Raw genomic sequence first — 21295 nt, forward strand, 5'->3', positions numbered from 1 at the left:
CCCTATACTCAACACATCTGTTATTCCTACCAAAGTGAATCACCTCACACTTCTCCGCATTAAACTCCATCCGCCACCTCTCGGCCCAGCTCTGCAACCTGTCTAAGTCTCCCTGCAAACTATGACACCCTTCCTCACAATCTACCACACCTCCGACTTTGGTGTCATCAGCAAATTTACTAATCCACCCAGCTATACCCTCATCCAGATCATTAATAAAAATTACAAACAGCAGTGGCCCCAAAACAGATCCCTGAGGCACACCACTCGTAACCGAACTCCATGACGAATATTTACCATCAACCACTACCCTCTGTCTCCTATCTGCTAGCCAATTCCTGATCCAATTTCCTAGACTACCCTCAATCCCATACATCTGCATTTTCTGCAGAAGCCTACCATGGTGAACCTTATCAAACGCCTTACTAAAATCCATATATACCATGTCAACTGCCTTACCCCCATCCACCTCTTTGGTCACTTTCTCAAAAAACTCAATAAGGTTAGTAAGGCACGACCTACCCGCTACAAAACCATGCTGACTATCTCCAATCAATTCATTACTCTCCAAATAACTATAAATCCTATCCCTAATAATTTTTTCTAAAATCTTGCCCACAACAGAAGTAAGACTCACCGGTCTATAATTCCCGGGGAAGTCTCTGTTCCCCTTCTTAAACAATGGGACAACATTCGCTATCCTCCAATCTTCCGGTACTATACCAGAGACCAACGACGACCTGAAGATCAGAGCCAGAGGCTCTGCAATCACCTCTCTTGCCTCCCAGAGAATCCTAGGGTAAATCTGATCCGGACCAGGGGACTTATCTATTTTCAAACCCTCTAGAATATCCAGCACATCCCCCTTATCAACTGCAATACTGTCTATTTTACACCCCTGCAACCCAGTGTCCTCCTCAGCTATATTCATGTCCCCCTGCGTGAACACCGAAGAGAAATATTGGTTCAATGCCTCACCAATCTCTTCTGGTTCCACACACAACTTTCCTCTACTGTCTGTAACTGGCCCTAATCTTGCCCTAACCAACCTTCTGTTCTTGACATACCTATAGAACGCCTTAGGATTCTCCTTAATCCTATCAGCCAAAGTCTTCTCATGTCCTCTTTTAGCCCTTCTTAACTCACTCTTCAACTCACTCCTAGCCAATCTAAAGCTTTCTAATGCACTACCTGAGCCCTCAAGCCTCATCCGAACATAAGCCTCCTTTTTCTTTTTAACCAACGAATCAACTTTTTTAGTGCACCACGGTTCCCTAGCCCTACCAATTCCTCCTTGCCTGACAGGGACATACCTATCACGGACTCGCAGTAGCTGCTCCTTGAAAAAACTCCACATTTCGGACGTTCCCAGTCCCTGTAATCTCCTAGTCCAACCTATGCTTCCTAATTCTCTCCTAATAGCCTCATAATTACCCTTCCCCCAGCTAAAACTACTGACCCGAGATTCATGCCTATCCCTTTCCATCACTAAGGTGAACGTAACCGAATTGTGGTCACTATCACCAAAATGCACACCAACTTCCAAGTCTAGCACCTGGTCTGGCTCATTTCCCAGCACCAAATCCAGTATAGCCTTACCTCTAGTTGGCGTAGGATAGGTGTAGGATGATGCGGCAGCACGGGCTCGTTGGGCCGAAGGGCCTGTTTCCCGTGCTGGGTTGTTCTTTTGTTCTTTGTTTGTTGTTTAAAATAGGTTTGTTGTTGTTGAAAGCTAAGTGACACACCTATGACTCTGTTTCTCCAGGAAGTCTGAAAAAAAAGCAACATTTATGGTCTTTTGAGCCAGAGTTCAATTCAGGAATCTTCCCATCCAGTAGTGACATCAACTGGGGTCGCAACAAAATGATTTAGGAGATTTTCCTTTATATTGAAAAATCATTAATTACACTTCTATTTCAGGAAGCTGAGAGAGGGAACCAGAGAACTATATATTTTTTGCTTCAGCATCTTGTACCACAACAGCCTTCTTCCTGCAGAATTGGGATGTCCTGCATCCACATGTCTGCTCCTACATCAGGATCAGGAAAAGCCATCCATCCCCTATGCAACACCAACTGGGAAACAATAGGACTAAATGGAAGAGGAAGTTTATTTATTTCATATTTCAAGCTAACTCAGAACAACTGGCAGCATGGTTGCACAGTAATTAGCACTGCTGCCTCACAGTGCCAGGGACCCGGGTTTGATTCCTGGCTTGGGGTCTTTGCAGAAGCTGCACACCCTCCCCATGTATGCATGGGTTTCCTCCCACAGTCCAAAAGACATGCTGGTTAGGTGCATTGGCTATGCTAAATGTTCAGTGTAGCCGAACAGGCATCGGAGTGTGGCGGATTTTCACTGTAACTTCATTGCAATGTTAATGTAAGCCTGCTTATGACACTAATAAACTAAAGCTGGGAATAGTAGCTCCACTGGATGATACGATTTGGTATCGTCTTGAAGTCGTTACGGACATTGATCATTTTCTTTAAAAAACCCTTGTTTTTAATTAAAGTTCCAGTCTGTATTTGATAGGATGCATTGTGAGTGTGTCAATAAAGTTGTTGCGATATTGCCAAGATGGCGCTGCCCATGTGAAATGAGTCAATGCGGGGAAGGAATGGGGCAAAGCAGACAGGAGTTCATCTAAATGTCAATCACTTCCTCTGCAAGAACCGGAAGAATTATCTTATAATCTCCAACAGATGCGCGTCTGACCTTGTCCTGCCAAGTGTTTCCGGTATTTTCACCTTTTAATTATAAATTCGTCGGGACGTTTTTTAATCAATTTGCAATTTTCACCTTCTTCTGTTTAGTTGAAATGAGCGGTTGGATTGACCGGGAATTCCTCGCCTTTTCCTCTTTAGTTGTCACTATAACCTTCTGGCAGTTTCACTGTTGCTGGAGCTTTGGAAGGAGCCCGGGAAATGCCTCCTCCTCTGCTTTTATATTTCAAACTCGTCCACTTCTCAGTGAGAGGATGAGTCCTGTCATCTCTAACACTCCTGCTCCCTCGAACTTGGCTGACTCTATAATTGTCAAATAAGTAAAACGACCCTGATCATCTGTGGGAATAGGTTTTCTTTAAAAAAGAAAACGCGATACAGAAGCAGTTTATACCCCTAAAAGGGGTAAGAATACTATTTGCCCAAAAAATCTGCAGATGATCAAAGTAGTTATTAAATGAAAAGACAACGCATACAGTAATGCCAATAAAAACCAAAAACATGGATCTTGGTATAAAAACAGAAGATGCTGGGAAAACTCAATAGGCCTGGCAGCATCTGTACAGAAACAGAGTTCAGGTTTTGGAGCTGTGACCAGGGGTCATCCAGATTCAAAAGGTTGGCCCTATTCTTTCTCCTCAGATTCTGTCAGACCTGCTGAGATTTTCCAGCATTTTCTGTTTCTGTTGAGGTTTTGAGTAGGTATGACTCTTCTACAGAGCTGGTAACCAGGCAATATGAAAGGATGGCTGAACAGGTAGTAATAATAAGGGAATGTGCACATAGTATCAAAATCAATACAAATCAAGACTTGGGGATCCAGGTACATAGATCCTTTATAATGGCATGGGCAGGTACAGTGCAAATCAAAAGGCCTGTTGAAATGCTGGCCTTATTTGGAGGAACAGAATAGAATGAAGTTGAAGCCATACTGAAGCTAATCAAAGCCCTAACTACCTTGAGTATTGAGAGCTGTTCTGCGTACCGCAGCGTTGACCTTACAGGGAGTGCAGTGTGCATTGACCAGAATGATATGTAGACTGCAAGGGTTAAATTAAAGGAAGAGTTCACTCAAACTGGGGTTGTATTCCTTTGAATTTAAAATTTTAAGGGGTAATTTGACTCAAGTTTTCATGTTGTTAGGGAGTAGATAAAGAGAAACTATTTCCCCTGTTTGGAAAGTTTAGAACTAGGCAACATAGTCTATAAATTAGAGCCAGAACCTTTATGAATTAAATGAAAAACACTTTTACACACAGAAGGTGGTAAAATTTGGGAACTATGTTTCGCAAATTAAAGTTAATGCTAGATAAATTGTTAAATTAAAAACTGATAGATTTTTGCTCACCATTGATATTGAGGGATATGGAACAAAGTGGGTTATGTGGCGTTTGGCCACAGGTCAACCATGATCTCACTGAATCGTGGAACAGGCTGGAAGAGCTGAGTTTTCTATGCTCAGTCTGATGTTTAGATCAGAGCATAATGTTTGTGATCTGTGTAGACTTTTATAAGTCTGCTGACACTAACCCATATTGTCAGGTTACTAGCTTGGGTGATGTAAATAATGACATAGATCAAATAAGGAAAGGCAGGTGGAATTTTATGTATTTCTTTCTAATTTAACCTGCATTTGAGTATTGTTCACAAGTAATACTTAGAATTAATAACTACCTATTTGTGAAATCTCTTTTTTTTTAAAGATGCAGAAATTCATAAGATGAAAATGAAATCCTACCACAGGTAGTGCACTTCCACGCTATTTTTGCTGGGTGATCTCAGGCCAGGACTCATGTTGTGATGTTGAGGTGCTAAGTTGCTTTATTCCTTTAATTAATTGTAATTGTGTCTGAATTGCTGAGATGAGTGGAGATTTCTTACATGGATATTCTACTTTTCCAGCTGCTGGTCAGGCTGCCAGGGTAAGGTCCAAACACTAGCTACTTTTGGTGCTTAAAATCACCAGAACATGCATTGTTCCTTCTCCATTTATGCACTGAAATGTTATGTATGTTCAGAAGAGGTGGATTGGAGTGTGTTATGGGACAAGGTCAGCCACTCCTTTGTCCCTGTGCCACCACCATAAACTCATAGGAAATACTGACAGTTGTGTTTAAATAATTAGACTGTGGCAATACATCTAAAACTCAGAGCAAATTTTTATTGTGTTCAGGAGGAAATGGGAATACTGGAGAGGTTGATGGCAGTGAAGGAGACAAAAGAAATGAGACAAATGAGAGGGAATTGTGAACAATGAAAAGGGGGATAAATTAATGGAATTGAGGGATTGGGAAATGGAAGATAATGAAGAGGAAAAGGAAAGGAGCAGAAGCTTAGCCTGCAAGAGCTTGGAGCAGTAATGGGGACGGTTGCAAGATGAGAGGAGAAAATGAACGTGACATTTTGGTCGAGCTAATGTTTGCCCCTCCGATGTGTGAGGGCTGTCAGCTTCAAATGGACAATGTAGGAAAAGAGTAACAGTTTAATAGGTTGAACATGGAGGAGATGCAAATTAAATTGAAATGGCAGATGGGGATAAACAATGAACTGAACTAGCACAGTTATGGTAAAGAGCCCACCTTTGAAAGTTGTATTGATGCAGTGTCACTGAAATGGATCTTGAGTGGTAGAACATCTCTGAACTGAGAAGAAAGAATAGATATTGAGGATAAAGTCTAAAATTATCTTTGGGAGCACCTGGTTAGTTTGTTAAAAATTAAAATATTTAACTTGAAGAGGAAAGTAAAACATCAAAGCATTTGCAATTTTTATTCTTAAAACATTTAGGAGGAAGCACGGCCCCTTCTGAATCCCCCCCCAAAAATGCACCATTCAATTTGATGTTTTCAATTTCCGGATTTACGTGCTTTTGTTTCCAGTGTAAATGAAGGAATGTTGTGTGGCAACATAGCTTAAATCATATCACATGCAATGATTTGTTTTTAACATATCCATTCTCTCACAAGCAGATTTTTGGGTTTGCTGCCAGGTTTTCTGATGGTATTAGTAAACTTTTCTTGTATTTTGTTTGGGTGTGTGGATAGTAATGGGTAAATTTCAGGTTACATGTGCATGATCTCCTTTTCAAAAGATTGTTTGACACCTTTAATAAAGAATGCCATCTGGTGAATACTCTCCATATAAATTATGTCAGCTAATCTTCTGTGGTGCACCTCATTGACTGCCTGGGGCTCAGGATGGTATTTATGATATTTAGCCTGTATCTTCAGGAGTTAGTTTTGGGCAGTGCAAGTGGCGAAGTGATCTGACCAGTTACATCAACAGGTTTATCAGAGGCTAATTTTTTAAAATTTATTTGTTCATGGGATGCAGGCATCGTTGTTGGGCCACCATTTATTGCTCATCCCTAATTGCCCTTGAACTGATTGACTTGCTAGGCCACTTCAGGGACTCCAGTACCACATTGCTGTGGTACTGGAGTCACATGTAGGCCGCACAAGGTGAGGATGGCAAATTTCCTTCCCTAAAGGAAAAGAAAGGATTTTTTAAAAATTACTTCTCAATCCTTCTATGTAAAAATAGCTATAAAAATGATTTGACTCCCTGTTTAAAAAAAAATTCTTGGGATATTAACGCATTGGCAGTAACTTGTCATCCTGCAATGTTACAACTTCAGATAAATTCTTAGAAGCTGTCACAGCAGCATCCACTCTGCACTCTTCAGGGAAGGAGTCAGTCTGTTTTGTGTTGATCAAGATGGGTTTTTACAACAATCGGCCATGGTTTCATGGTCATCATTCCAGATTTTTATTTAATTTAAATTCCATGTGCCTTTTCAATTTAATTCCACCAGAAGTTTGTGTCAATCAAGAGCTGCTTGTAAATCCCCAGTGTTTACTCATAAGTAGAAGAATAGGTTACAAAACCTAGCAGGAAATTATTGACTCCCTCACATTTTTACTTCATAATATTGTTAAGTTGAATTGCACTATCTGAAATGAGAGATGTAAGGCTTTTCATGCTTGTCATTTTTCTCCTTAACTAACACAGGCTAATGCATCACGTCTCCTTCCCTGCAGAGTGCAGAATGGATGTTGCTGTTATGGACTTAAACAGCTCCTGAGAATTGATCTGGAATTTTACAAGATCAAATTATTTTTATAGCTATAATTATCTACTTTTACAAAAATAATTGAGGAGTACTCAAATCCTTTCCTTTCCCTTTAGGTAGTTACTTACATTTTAGTTGCATTACTCAAGCCATTTTATCCATGTTCAACTTCTGCACAGGACTTTTACAATGAGGGGCAAGCATCATGTATTATTTTACCATGTAATTTCCAAAGATAACAATACTTTCTATTAAAAGAACCCATGACCGCTTCCATCTAGGACAAGGGCAGCAGATACATAGGAACACCACCACCTGCAAATTCCCCTCCAAGCCACTCATCATCCTGACTTGGAAATATATTGCTGTTCCTTCGCAGTCGCTGGGTCAAAATCCTGAAATTCCCTCCCTAATGGCATTGTGAGTCAATCCACAGAACGTGGTCTGCAGCAATTCAAGAAGGCAGCTCACCATCAACTTCTCAAGGGGAACTAGGCTCCAAAAAAATTTTTCTAGATTGAAGGTTTCCCTGCTGGGGGCAACACTTGGAAATGTTTTGGGAGAATTCGGCCCTTTATTTTCTGGAAAACCCACATCAAAGAGCTGAAATTTCTGGCTTCTTACTCCTGACCCAATTCTTCAATGCTCAAAGCATCTTAGTAATGTGACTCATCAGACTGACTCTTGCCGATTACAGTAAATCAGTGTCCTCTCAGAACTTATGTTTCTCCACAGGAGTTTCTCCTTATTTACTCATTTAAAGCACTTGATAATTTTGAAAAACCCTATCAAATTTCTCCTTAACCTTCTCATCTCTGAGAGAAAGCAGTTTCTCTAATCTCGCCTCATAACCAAAGTCTCACCACCCTGGTACTATTCCAGTAAGTCTTCTCTTCATCCTTTCTAAAGTCTGATGCACAAAACTGGCCATTATAAACGGTTAGCACAACCTTCTTGCATTTATATACAATGCCTTTCTTTACAAAGCCAAGGATCCCTTATGTCTTTTTAGAGCAACCTTCTTAACTTGTCCTGATACCTTCAAAGATTTGTGCACATATATCTCCAGGCCACCCTGTTTCTGCATCTCCCTTAAAATTGTACAATTGAACTTGCCGTCTCTTAGTGTTCCTATCAATCACTTCATAATTCTTTGCATTAAATTTCCCCTGCCTTGTATCTGATAATTTTACCATTCTTTTTATATCCCCCTACAGTCAATTTACTATCCTTCTCATTGTTTACTGCATTTCTAAGTTTTTTATGTCATTTGCATTCCTAATAGCGACCCTGAGGGAAAGCACTGTATTCTTGTCTCCAGTCTGAAACTACAATCATATTCACCATTACTCCCTGTTTTCTGCCCCTTTGCCAACTTTATATCCACACAGCCATTGTCTATAATCCCATGGGCTTCAGTTTTATCAGTTAAAAAGTCACAGAACACCAGGTTAAAGTCCAACAGGTTTACCTGGTAGCACAAGCTTTCAGAATGTTGCTCCTTGTTCAGGTAAGTGAAGAGTTGTGTTCACAAACAAGGCATATGTAGACACAGACTCAATTTACAAGATAGTGGTTGGAATGCTAGTCTTTACAGATAATCAAGTCTTGATTATCTGTACGGGTACAGACTATGGGAGTGGAGAGAGGATTAAGACAGGTTAAAGAGGTGTGAATTGTCTCAAGCCAGGACAATTAGTGAGATTTTGCAAACCCAGGCAAGTCATAGGGTTACAGATAGTGTGACATGAACCCAAGATCCCAGATGAGCCATTCTCATGGGTGCGGAACTTGGCTATCAGTTTTTGCTTGGCAACTCTGTGTTATGTGTCATTAAGGCTGCCTTGGAGAACGCTTACCCGAAGATCAGAGGCTGAATGCCCGTGACTGCTGAAGTGTTCCCTGACAGGAAGAACATAAGAAATAGGAGCAGGAGTAGGCCATCTACCCCTTCGAGCCTGCCCTGCCATTCAATAAGATCGTGGCTGATCTGTCGTGGTTCAGTTCCACATTCCCGCCCTCTCCCCATGACCCTTAATCCCCTCGCTTATCAAAAACCCATCAACCCGCGTCTTAAAAATATTTAGCGAGGCAGCCTCCACCACTTCAACGGGCAGAGAATTCCAGAGATTCACCACCCTTTGAGTGAAGAAGTTCCTCCTCAACTCCGTTCTAAACCATCCCCCTTTATCTTGAGGCTGTGCCCCCTAGTCCTACTGTCCTTTCTGAGCGGGAAGAGTCTCTCCACCTCGATCCTATCCATCCCATTCATCATCTTATATGTCTCATAAGAACATAAGAAATAGGAGCAGGAGTAGGCCATCTAGCCCCTTGAGCCTGCCCCGCCATTCAATAAGATCATGGCTGATCTGTCGCTGCTCAGTTCCACTTTCCCACTTTCTCCCCATAACCCTTAATCCCCTGTCTTATCAAAAACCCATCAACCCGCGTCTTAAAAATATTTAGCGAGGCAGCCTCCACCACTTCAACGGGCAGAGAATTCCAGAGATTCACCACCCTTTGAGTGAAGAAGTTCCTCCTCAACTCCGTTCTAAACCGCCCCCCTTTTATCTTGAGGCTGTGCCTCCTAGTCCTACTGTCTTTTTTGAGCGGGAAGAGTCTCTCCACCTCTATCCTATCCATCCCATTCATCATCTTATACGTCTCAATGAGATCTCCCCTCATTCTTCTAAACTCTAACGAGTACAAGCCCAGTTTATTCAGCCTCTCCTCATAGCTCAAAGAATACGCCTGCCTGGTGATTGTCAAGCAATGTTCATTCATCCATTGTCGTAGTGTCTGCATGGTCTTCCCAATGTACCTTGTCTCGGGACATCCTTTCTTGCAGTGTATCAGGTAGACAACGTTGGCTAAGATGCAAGAGTATGTACCATGTATCTGGTGGATGGTATTCTCATGTGAGATGGTGGCATCCGTGTCAGTGATCTGGCATGTCTTGCAGAAGTTGCTGTGGTGTCATGGTCACTGTTCTCCTGAAGGCTGGGTAGTTTGCTGTGGACAATGGTCTGTTTGAGGTTGTGCGGTTGTTTGAAGGCAGGAAGTGGGAGCGTGGGCTTGGCCTTGGCGAGATGTTCGTCTTCATCAATGATATGTTGAAGGCTCCGGAGAAGATGTCGTAGCTTCTCTGCTCCGAGGAAGTACTGGATGACGAAGGGTAGTCTGTCCACCATGTCCTGTGTTTGACTTTTGAGGAGGTCGTGGAGAAGCTATGACATCAACTGCCATTTTTGGATGAGAGTTCCAAACATCTACCTCCCTTTGTGTAGAAATGCTTCCTGACACCTCTCCTGAATGGTGTGGCCCTAATGTTTAGACAATGCCTCCTAGTTCTAGAATCATTAACGAGTGGAAATAGGTTAACTTTATCTAAGCTGTCTTTTCCTGTTAGTATCTTGTAGACTTTGATCAGATCAGCCTTTAGCCTTCTAAATTGTATAATCTTTCTTGAGAATTAAACCCCTGAAGTCCAAGAGCCATAGTTGTTAACCTATGTAGCACTCAAGGCCCCTATATCCTTCCTAGGGTGTGGTGCCCACATCTACCCAAAGTTCTCCAAGTGGGTCTAACTAGGCTTTGTATAGCTGCAGCATAACTTCTGTGTCCTTATATTCCAGTCTTCTGGATATAAAGACCAGCATTCCATTCATCTTCTTGATTATTTTCTGCATCTGGTCATGGCATTTTAAAGATTTATGCATCTGAACCCCAAGTCTCTTTGGACATCTACTGCATTTAGCTTCATACCATCTAAAAAGTACTCTGATCTATCAAGGAAAAGCATTGCAACACTTGATTACTTTGGGTGTCATTCCATATATAAAATGAAAACCAGAAAATGCTGGAAACACAGCAGCTCAGGTCTGTGGCCTTTCACCAGAACTTGAGAGTGGGGCTGAAATCAGACCAGAGTCCTGTAGCTTCTGGTCACACGTGAAATGGTTCACCCTTTCCCAGAGGCACTGACTCAAATAGTCATTTTTTAATCCTTTAATGAGTTGGACAGGACCTCAGTAGTCCAGTTTGTGATGGACTGCTGTATGGGCAGGAATTTTATTTGCACTGGTTAACATCAGGGAGCGGTAGAGAATAATCCCAGCATTCATGTGAAGGCAATGTGGGTACTTGTTTACAGGATGGGTGGGGTTGGGAGCTCAAAAAATGCCAACAATTTGGAGGCACTGCAGAATTTAGTGGTCACGCCATTGTTGATTTTCTACCCTGTTTCACACTCGGCAACCAATTAGATAGCCAGGCTAGTTGGGTGATGGGTGGGAAAGCCAGCAACAAAAGGCCAGAACTGAGGATCACTAGGAAGGGACCCTGGCAACTGGGAAACTTTGCAGATTAGTAATGAATGTTTGTTATTCATTTGCTCTCACTAATTGCTTCATTTTGCTCTTTCTCACTTCGTTATTGTTTGCTATTGGGTGTCATCCAGCAATAAGAAGGGAAGAACTGGGAGAGATTGTTGGTGTGGGTGGGAGTAGGTAGAGTCAGCCAATTGCTGCAGAATGTTTGAGGAACTTGGGGGGTGCAGGGTACCCCTGCACCTCCATGGTCTATCATTAGTGCCACAAAAAGCATTTTCTACTGAATCTGGCTGCTCACACTCTCTGGAGCGGCTGGATTCCACATCACTGGAGAAATGGTTAATGAGGTGTTAAATATCAATGATATTTGAATGTTATTATTCTTAACCATCTCTCCGGAACAGATTGCTCAGACACACACATATTCACCACAGTTCAAACAATAGTGGTCATGTTTATGCTGGGTTGAGTTGAGTTAGAATCATAGAATCCTTACAGTATGGAGGGAAGCTGTTTGGCCTATCGAACCTGCACTGTCAACAATCCCACCCAGGCCCAATCCACACAACCCGAATGTTTTCCCTGCTGATTCCCCCTGACACTAAATGGCAATTTAGCACAGACAAGGTACCATACTTGCACATCTTTGGACTGTGGGAGGAAACTGGAGCACCTGGAGAAAACCCATGCAGTCATGAGGAAAACATACAAACTCCACACGAATAGTCATCCGAGATTGGAATTGAACCTGGGTCCCTGGCACCGTGAGGCAGCAGTGCTAACCACTCTGCCACCCTGCTTGCCAACCTTGACAATTTAGCCATCATCCCCATTTCCTGACCTTATGCAGCCAATTGTAAAGGAGAGAGGCCTTGAAAGTACTCCCAATGAGTTTGTAATATGTAGTCACAAGGTGCATTGCTGAGTGACTTTAATGTTGCATGGCTGTTTAATGAATGGTGTTGGGCTCATTCATTGTAGCTGTGGTACATCAATATATAGTTAGTGATTATATTTTGAGAGAACATGAGAGACTTGAACCTTTGCTGTTTTATATGTCAAGGAATAAAAAGAAAAAGTCTCACTGTGAAAACTGTGTTGTTCACATACCTTATGTAATTGAAGCTTTTACTGATTGCAAAGGTATTGGCTGGATTTTATGGTCCTCCGCTTGAAGGTCTGAAGACGGGGTAGCATGTAAAGTCCATTGGGCAGCCTACTTGCCTGCCCCTTACCCCACTACAGTTTACACCAGCAATGGGGCTGGCCTGTCAGGCCCATTGAGGTCTTTAAGTGGGCATTTATGCCATCTTGTCCAGCTATTGCTGGGATTTAACAGTCAGCAGGAGAGGCACACTAAGTGTCCAGCCTTGCAGGATTTCCTGTGTGGCTGGTGATGGGTCCCTTTAACTGAGCCCCTCTGCCCATTAGAGGGTACCCCTCCCAAAGTATTACTTCGCTCAGGTTTCCCTTCCCCTCGACCCCTCAAACCCTGCCCCTTCAGTGAAAGCTCCAAACATTTCCTCCACCTAATCCAATGCCGAATACCTCCTCAAGCCCCAAGTGCAGTACCGGCAGTGGCCTGTACTACTGGGACACTGTGAGTGCTAGAGAGCTGTCAACCTCTAATTGGCTGACAATTCTGAGATGGAACCTGGAGATGGGAATACAGCCCACAGACTTTGTTCAATAAGTGGCTTCTGGGCAGCAGTTTTCTGCTGGTTGGGTTCCTCCATGAAGTTTTAGTCGGGTGGGGCAGGGACCATGTAAAATCCAGCTTAATGTCTTGATTCAATAGAGAACTGGTCTAATGTGCTATCTGTAAAGAAAACATAATTCACCATGCAGCATGTGATACATTCCCATCACTAATGTATGAAATAAGTGTTCTCAGTTATCAGCAATGGCCCAATGCTCTCACGCTGATACCAGGTAAAAATGCACATGGCAGGTTCATTAATAAGAGTGACTAGTGAGAGAAATTAAGAAAATATGGAATGTAAAAACCCCAAGAATATGTGCATGGAAATGATTTATTATTGTCACATGCATTCATTGAACTAGGTGGCACGGTGGCACAGTCGTTAATACTGTTACCTCACAGTGCCAGGGATCCGGGTTCAATTCCTGCCTCGGGTCACTGTCAGTGTGGAATTTGCACATTCTCCCTGTGTCTGTGTGGGTTTCCTCTGGATTTCCACTCACACTCCAGAGATGTGTGGATTAAGTTGATTGGCCATGCTAAATTGCCCCTTAGTGTCAGGGGGACTGTCAGGGTAAATAATGTAGGATTACAGGGATTGGGCCTGAGTGGGAAAGTTGTTGGTGCTCTTTCTGCACTTTTGGGATTCCATGATTCTACGCTATGGGCACTGCATCAATGGATTCAATATGGATTATTAACAGTATGTGCTGCATTTGATTAGTTCTCATTGTGATATGTTTCTTATCTCCTTTAAAGCTGTGCAGTGTAATTTGTAGCATGTAAGAAATATTTCAGGATGGTTCTGCATTTTGGTGATTTGAATAAGCCAGGCTGAGAGTTCAAAGCTGCAGTTGCTGAGGATTTTTGATGATTCCATTAGCCATAAAAGCTCCACCCAAACTGCCTGTACCGGACCATAGTACAGGCAATTTACAGTAGGCATACAGCTTGAAGGTTCTGAGTTTGCAGTTTCCTTTGTTCAACTTCCAATTTTCCTTTTCACTTTATTTTGTCAAAATGATTGTCTTTGACTTTAGCATTATTTCAGAGATGCTTTAATGTAGCTGAAAAAAATAAAATGAAGCACGACATTGTGTAGTATATAGCTGTTAGATTTTTGGCCATTTCTATCCTTTTGTTTGATTTTTGATTTGATTTATTATTGTCATATATTAGCATACAGTGAAAAGTATTGTTTCTTGTGCAGTACACTGGCAGAGCATACCATTTATAGAGAAGGAAATGAGACAGTGCAGAATATAGTGTCACAGTCATAACTAGGGTGTAGAGAAAGATCAACTTAATGCAAGATAGATCCATTCAAAAGTCTAATGGCAGCAGGGAAGAAGCTGTTCTTGAATTGGTTTGTACATGACCTCAGACTTTTGTATCTTTCTCCCAATGGAAGAAGGTGGAAGAGAGAATGTCCGGGATGCGTAGGGCCCTTAATTATGCTGGCTGCTTTGCCGAGGCGGCGGGAAATGTAGACAGAGTTAATGGATGGGAGGCTGGTTTGTGTGATGGATTGGTCTACATTCATGAACTTCTATAGTTTCTTGTGGTCCTGGGCAGAGCAGGAGCCGTACTAAGCTGAGATACAGCTAGAAAGAATGCTTTATAGTGCATCTATAAATGTTGGTGAGAATTGTAGCTGACATGTCAAATTTCCTTAGTCTTCTGCAAAAATAGAGACTATACTAGATTTTAGTTAGCCTTTGTACTTAGGTCACTTTCATTGGTGAGTCCCATTTCCCTTTGCCTTTGGGAGGATTTTCAGTAGCCTTGACATCAAGGTAACCTTTCAGTAGCATGTCCCCAACATCGAAAGAACTATAATTCCAATTTATTTTTAGTTACTAAATTACATTATAATTTCCAAGGAACTGGAATTCTCTGCCCGTTGAAGTGGTGGAGGCTGCCTCGCTCAATATTTTTAAGATGCGGGTTGATAGGTTTTTGATAGGCAAGGGGATTAAGGGTTATGGGGAGAGGGCGGGAATGTGGAACTGAGCCACAACAGATCAGCCATGATCTTATTGAATGGCGGGGCAGGCTCGACGGGCTAGATGGCCTACTCCTGCTCCTATTTCTTATGTTCTTATGAGTGATCAAGTAAAATTTGAAGTTGTGATGCTTAAGTTGTTGAATGAATTTATTGCACAAGAGATGACCAACTGAAAAGCTAACAGGCACTACCTGTCTACATTGATAATCCTTCAGAAAGAAAATCAGAAGGTCACAATTAATCAGACTTTTCTTTTGTAGAATGAGTGACAAAGGTAGTGTTTCCTCCATGCATTAATTACTATTGCAGGAACTGGCGATTGCCTCAATAACTCTCTTGCAAATTCTGCAAAAGGAAGTTACTAAAAGTTGCCATAACTTGCTGTTTTTTTTTAACTGCTATATTTGAAAACAATTGACTGCACTAAATTTATCTAAATAAATTACATTCTGTGTTTCTTCATAAGTACATCGTCTCCTTGCTCCAACTTGCAGAAAATCAAACTTGGAATAAGGAAGGGCAGGTCTGGGTGTTAAATATCCCCGGACACAGAGACAGGAAGGGAATGGGGAACGAGGCAGTATTGTCTAAGGAGAATAATGCAGGGCTGGAAAGGGAGGATGTCCCAGAGGCGTCAAAGGACAGAATCTATTTGATTAGATTTAAGGAACAATAAAGGCTAAAGTTACATTCCTTGGAGTAGTCTAGAGGGCACCAACTAGTGAAAAAGATGTAGAGGAACAAATTGCAAGGAAATTACAGGGAGGTCCATAAATGATAATAGTTATAATGGAGGACTTTATTTAGCCAAATATACACTGGGATAGTATAAAGTGCCAAGAGGACAAGAGTACCTAGAGTGTTCAGGAGAATTTTCTACAGCAGTATGTCTCCAATCCAACAGTAAAGGAGTAAGGTGGGTCAAGTAAATGAAGTGTCAGTCAGGGAATGCTTAGGGGACAATGATATTAAATCATAACATTTAAGTTGGCCATTGGAAAAGGACAAGGAACAATCCACAATAAAAATAACTAACTGGGGGGAAAAGTAACTTCAGTGGGGTAATGGATCTGAACCAGTTAAACTGGAATTGAAGATTGGCAGGCAAAACTGAATAAAACCTTCCTTTTAGGTTGAGACAGTTTGGGCACAGTTAATGTATATTCCCTTGAAGGGGAAAGGTAGGCCAAACAAATGCGGAGCGGCCTGGATGTCAAGAGGGGTGAAAATGAAGATGACAAAATAAAAATTGCGCCTATTGACAGATGTTGGGTGGATATTACAACAGGGAACCAAGTTTAATATAGAGGGTTCAGAAGAGAGTCGAGAAAGCAAATTAGAGCAGCAAAGAGACAGTTGACAATAGATTGCCAGGCATATAATAGTAAAAGAGTGATTAAAAAGAGGAGTGTAGCCAATCAGAGACCAAAAATGGGATTATGTATGAAGGCAGGGCTCTGACTGAGGTATCTGATTTTTGGATTAAATGTATCACGAGGTTCTGGTGGCAGCTGGAGTCTCCTTTTGTATTGTGAATGATTTAAAGGTGCAGTTCCAAATCAAACACAATAATAATTATATTGACCCTCTGATGAAGGGTCATCTCGATGCTGTCGGACCTGCTGAGATTTTCCAGCATTTTCTGTTTTTGTAATAATTATATTTTATTCAAGAAACATGTTTTCAGACTGAAAGCTGAATTACAGTGTAGCTTGCATCGAAAAACATAAGAACATAAGAAATAGGAGCAGGAGTAGGCCATCTAGCCCTTCGAGCCTGCCCCACCATTCAATAAGATCATGGCTGATCTGTCGTGGCTCAGTTCCACATTCCCGCCCTCTCCCCATAACCCTTAATCCCCTCTCTTATCAAAAACCCATCAACCCGCGTCTTAAAAATATTTAGCGAGGTAGCCTCCACCACTTCAACGGGCAGAGAATTCCAGAGATTCACCACCCTTTGAGTGAAGAAGTTCCTCCTCAACTCCATTCTAAACCGCCCCCCCTTTATCTTGAGGCTGTGCCCCCAGTCCTACTATCCTTTCTGAGCGGGAAGAGTCTCTCCACCTCTATCCTATCCATCCCATTCATCATCTTATACGTCTCAATGAGATCTCCCCTCATTCTTCTAAACTCTAACGAGTACAAGCCTAATTTATTCAGCCTCTCCTCATAGCTCAACCCCCTCAACTCCGGCATCAGCCTAGTAAACCTCCTCTGCACTCCCTCCAAGGCCAAAATATCCTTGCGTAAGTACGGCGCCCAAAACTGCACACAGTACTCCAGCTGCGGCCTCACCAATGCCCTATACAGCCGCAGCAAGACCTCCCTACTTTTTTATTCAATCCCCCTCGCTATGAAGGCCAGCATCCCATTTGCCTTCCTGACCACCTGTTGCACCTGCAAGCTGGGTTTTTGCGACTCATGCACAAGGACCCCGAGGTCCCTCAGCACCGTCGCCTGCTGCAGTTTTTCGCCACTTAAGTAATAACCCTTCCTACCATTATTCCTACCAAAGTGGACCACCTCGCACTTGCCAACATTAAATTCCATTTGCCATTCCCTGGCCCATTCACCCAGCCTATCTAGATCCTTCTGCAGACTCTCCACACCCTCCGCACAATTTGCCGTTCCACCAATCTTGGTGTCATCAGCAAATTTCGACACCCTACACTCAGTTCCCTCCTCCAGATCATCTATATAAATGGTAAACAGCTGAGGCCTCAGCACTGACCCCTGGGGCACTCCACTAGTCACCAACCGCCAATCCAAATAGCACCCATTGACCCCCACTCTCTGCCTCCTATTTGACAACCAATCCTCTATCCACGCTAACACCCTACCCCCAACTCCATGTCCCCTGACCTTCTGCAATAACCTCTTGTGAGGTATCTTGTCAAACGCCTTCTGAAAATCCAGAAAGACCACATCCACCGGCTCTCCTCTATCCACCGCCCTAGACACATCCTCATAGAACTCCAGTAAATTTGTCAGACACGACTTCCCTTTAACGAAACCGTGCTGCGTCTGCTCTATCAAGCACTTTCTCTCAAGATGCCTCGCTATTTCCTCCTCGATGACGGATTCTAACATTTTACCTACAACAGACGTTAAACTAACCGGCCTATAATTCCCTGCCTTTTGCCTGGCACCCTTCTTAAACAACGGCGTAACATTAGCCGTTTTCCAATCTTCCGGCACTTCCCTGGAATCCAGCGATGTCTGGAAAATAACCACCAAGGCATCCACTATCACCTCCGCCATTTCTTTCAGAACCCTCGGATGCATTCCATCCGGTCCTGGGGACTTGTCCACAATCAGCCCCTCCAGTCTGTCGAGCACCGCCTCTGTAGTAACAGTAATGTCATTAAGACCCTCCAGTCCTACCACCTTTCCATCTCTAACACCCGGCAAATTATTCACGTCCTCCTCCGTGAAGACAGAAACAAAAAAGTTATTCAAGACCTCAGCCATATCCCCATCCCCTACCACTAAGTCCCCCTTCTCATCATCTAAGGGACCAACTGGCAGCAAGCAGTGTAACAACAACAACTTAAATTTCAACAGACTGGTAATTAACTCAGGAATCTACTATTTCCCAAAGGGAAAGATGTGTGTGCATGAAGGTACGCCAAAACAAAAGCCATAAAAAATCTCAAGGCACTATAAAACAAAACAAAAACAAGCTACATAAGGAGATATTGGGTAAGATGATGAAAAGCTTGATCGGTGAGATCGTTTTTAAGGAATGTCTTAAAGGGAAAAAGCAAAGTAGAAAGGTGGGGAGAGGGTTTTCTTTTCCTGAACCCCATGTTTGAATTCCTCCCCAGTCACAGCTCTTAACAATTTCTTCTATGTGACCATGACTAAGGCAAGCCTTACCTTCCTTACCTTCTTGAGCTGTCTGCAGCCTTTGACACAGTTGACCACACCATTCTCCTCCAATGCCTCTCTGGTTCAAACTACATCTTGATTTTAAAATTCTTGTCTTTAGTTTTCAAGTCTCTCAATGGCTGACCTTACCCCTCGCTATCTCTGTAATATCTCCAGCCCCCCAATCCTCTGAGATGTCTACACTCCTCTAATTCTGGCCTCTTGCGCATCTCCAATTCTAATTGCTCCACCATTGGTGACCATGTTTTCAGCTGCCTGGGCCCTAAGAACAGGAATTACTTCCCTCTCCCCACCTTTCTACCTTGCTTTTTCCCTTTAAGACATTCCTTAAAAACTATCTCACCGACCAAGCTTTTCATCATCTTACCCAATATCTCCTTATGTAGCTTGTTTTTGTTTTGTTTTATAGTGCCTTGAGATGTTTTATGGCTTTTTTTTAGCGTACCTTCATGCACACACATCTTTCCCTTTGGGAAATAGTAGATTCCTGAGTTAATTACCAGTCTGTTGAAATTTAAGTTGTTGTTGTTACACTGGTTGCTGCCAGACATCATCTGAAGAGGGCACTGCCTGACTGAAAACTAGAATGATTATGCCACTGAGAGACTGTTTAAAATTACTAAGACATTCTTTCCACAGGCCTTCCTGCCGCACTTCCAACATTAAGCAGATATAACTGGGAAATCCGACGTGGTTAGACAATGAAATATAAGATTAAGATCACCACTGAACTGTGTAACATCAAAACGTTGTCATTTTTTTCCTATTTATTCTTTAACAGGATGTGGGTGTCACTGCCTAGGACAGCATTTATGCCCCATTCCTAACTGCCCTCAAAGGTGGTGATGAGCTGTCAACTTGAACCACAGCAGTTCATGTTGTGTAGGTGCTCTCAGTACCGTTAGAGAGGGAATTCCAAGATTTTGATCCGATGACAATGAAGGAATGGTAATATAGTTCCATATCAGGATGGTGTGTGCCTTAGAGGGGAACTTGCAGCTGGTGGTATTCCCATGCATCTGCCGGTGAAGGAAAGTGTTAAACTAAAAGCGGAGGAATTTAGAGTAGCTAAGAGTAGTGGGCGAGAAGAGGATTGGGAGAGGTTTAAATGTCAACAAAGATTGACAAAGAAGTTGATAAGGAAGGGTAGGAGAAACTATGAAGCTGGGCTAGCGCTTAATATAAAAAAGGATAGCAAGAGTTTTTATAAATATATAAAAAGGAAGAGGCTGGCTAGGGTGAATGTTGGTCCTTTAAAGGATGAGAAAGGGGACCTAGTGGTAGGGGATGGGGATATGGCTAAGGTATTGAATAACTTTTTTGTTTCTGTCTTCACGGAGGAGGACGTGAATAATTTGCCGGGTGTTAGCGATGGAAAGGTGGTAGGACTGGAGGGTCTTAATGACATTACTGTTACTACAGAGGCGGTGCTCGACAGACTGGAGGGGCTGATTGTGGACAAGTCCCCAGGACCGGATGGAATGCATACGAGGGTTCTGAAAGAAATGGCGGAGGTGATAGTGGATGCCTTGGTGGTTATTTTCCAAATGTCGCTGGATTCCGGGGAAGTGCCGGATGATTGGAAAACGGCTAATGTTACGCCATTGTTTAAGGAGGGTGCCAGGCAAAAGGCGGGGAATTATAGGCCGGTTAGTTTAACGTCTGTGGTAGGTAAAATGTTAGAATCTGTCATTAAGGAGGAAATTGCGAGGCATCTTGAAGGGAATTGCTTGATAGAGCAGACGCAGCACGGTTTCATTAAAGGGAAGTCGTGTCTGACAAATTTACTGGAGTTCTATGAGGATGTGTCTAGGGCGGTGGATAGAGGAGAGCCGGTGGATGTGGTCTTTCTAGATTTTCAGAAGGCGTTTGACAAAGTGCCTCACAAGAGGTTATTGCAGAAGGTCGAGGGACGTGGAGTTGGGGGTAGGGTGTTAGCGTGGATAGAGGATCGGTTGTCAAATAGGAGGCAGAGAGTGGGGGTCAACGGGTGCTATTCGGATTGGCGGATGGTGACTAGTGGAGTGCCCCAAGGGTCGGTGCTGGGGCCTCAGCTTTTTACCATTTATATAGATGATCTGGAGGAGGGAACCGAGTGTAGAGTGTCGAAATTTGCTGATGACACCAAGATTGGTGGAACGGCAAATTGTGCGGAGGGTGTGGAGAGTCTGCAGAAGGATCTAGATAGGCTGGGCGAATGGGCCAGGAAATGGCAAATGGAATTTAATGTTGGCAAGTGTGAGGTGGTCCACTTTGGTAGGAAGAATGGTAGGAAGGACTATTACTTACGGGGCGAAAAACTGCAGCAGGCGACGGTGCAGAGGGACCTCGGGGTCCTTGTGCATGAGTCGCAAAAACCCAGCTTGCAGGTGCAACAGGTGGTCAGGAAGGCGAATGGGATGCTGGCCTTCATAGCGAGGGGGATTGAATATAAAAGTAGGGAGGTCTTGCTGCAGCTGTATAGGGCATTGGTGAGGCCGCAACTGGAGTACTGTGTGCAGTTTTGGGCGCCGCACCTGCGCAAAGATATTTTGGCCTTGGAGGGAGTGCAGAGGAGGTTTAC

At 42.9% G+C, this 21295-nt stretch overlaps 1 protein-coding gene across 1 annotated transcript in view; it reads left to right on the forward strand.

The window, feature by feature from the left end:
- The first annotated feature begins 2581 nt into the window (after window positions 1-2581).
- coa1 (cytochrome C oxidase assembly factor 1) overlaps window positions 2582-21295 on the forward strand; it is a 68257-nt gene continuing 49543 nt past the window's right edge. The window contains exons 1-2 of the mRNA XM_080209528.1: window positions 2582-2740; window positions 4430-4469. Of these exons, the coding sequence (XP_080065654.1) occupies window positions 2608-2740; window positions 4430-4469 (173 nt within the window). The 5' untranslated portion in view covers window positions 2582-2607. The remainder of the gene's footprint in view (window positions 2741-4429; window positions 4470-21295) is intronic.

This window comes from Carcharhinus amblyrhynchos, chromosome 2 (assembly GCF_965287045.1).
Source record: "Carcharhinus amblyrhynchos chromosome 2, sCarAmb.v2.hapA, whole genome shotgun sequence".
In the NCBI taxonomy this organism is placed as follows: Eukaryota; Metazoa; Chordata; class Chondrichthyes; order Carcharhiniformes; family Carcharhinidae; genus Carcharhinus; species Carcharhinus amblyrhynchos.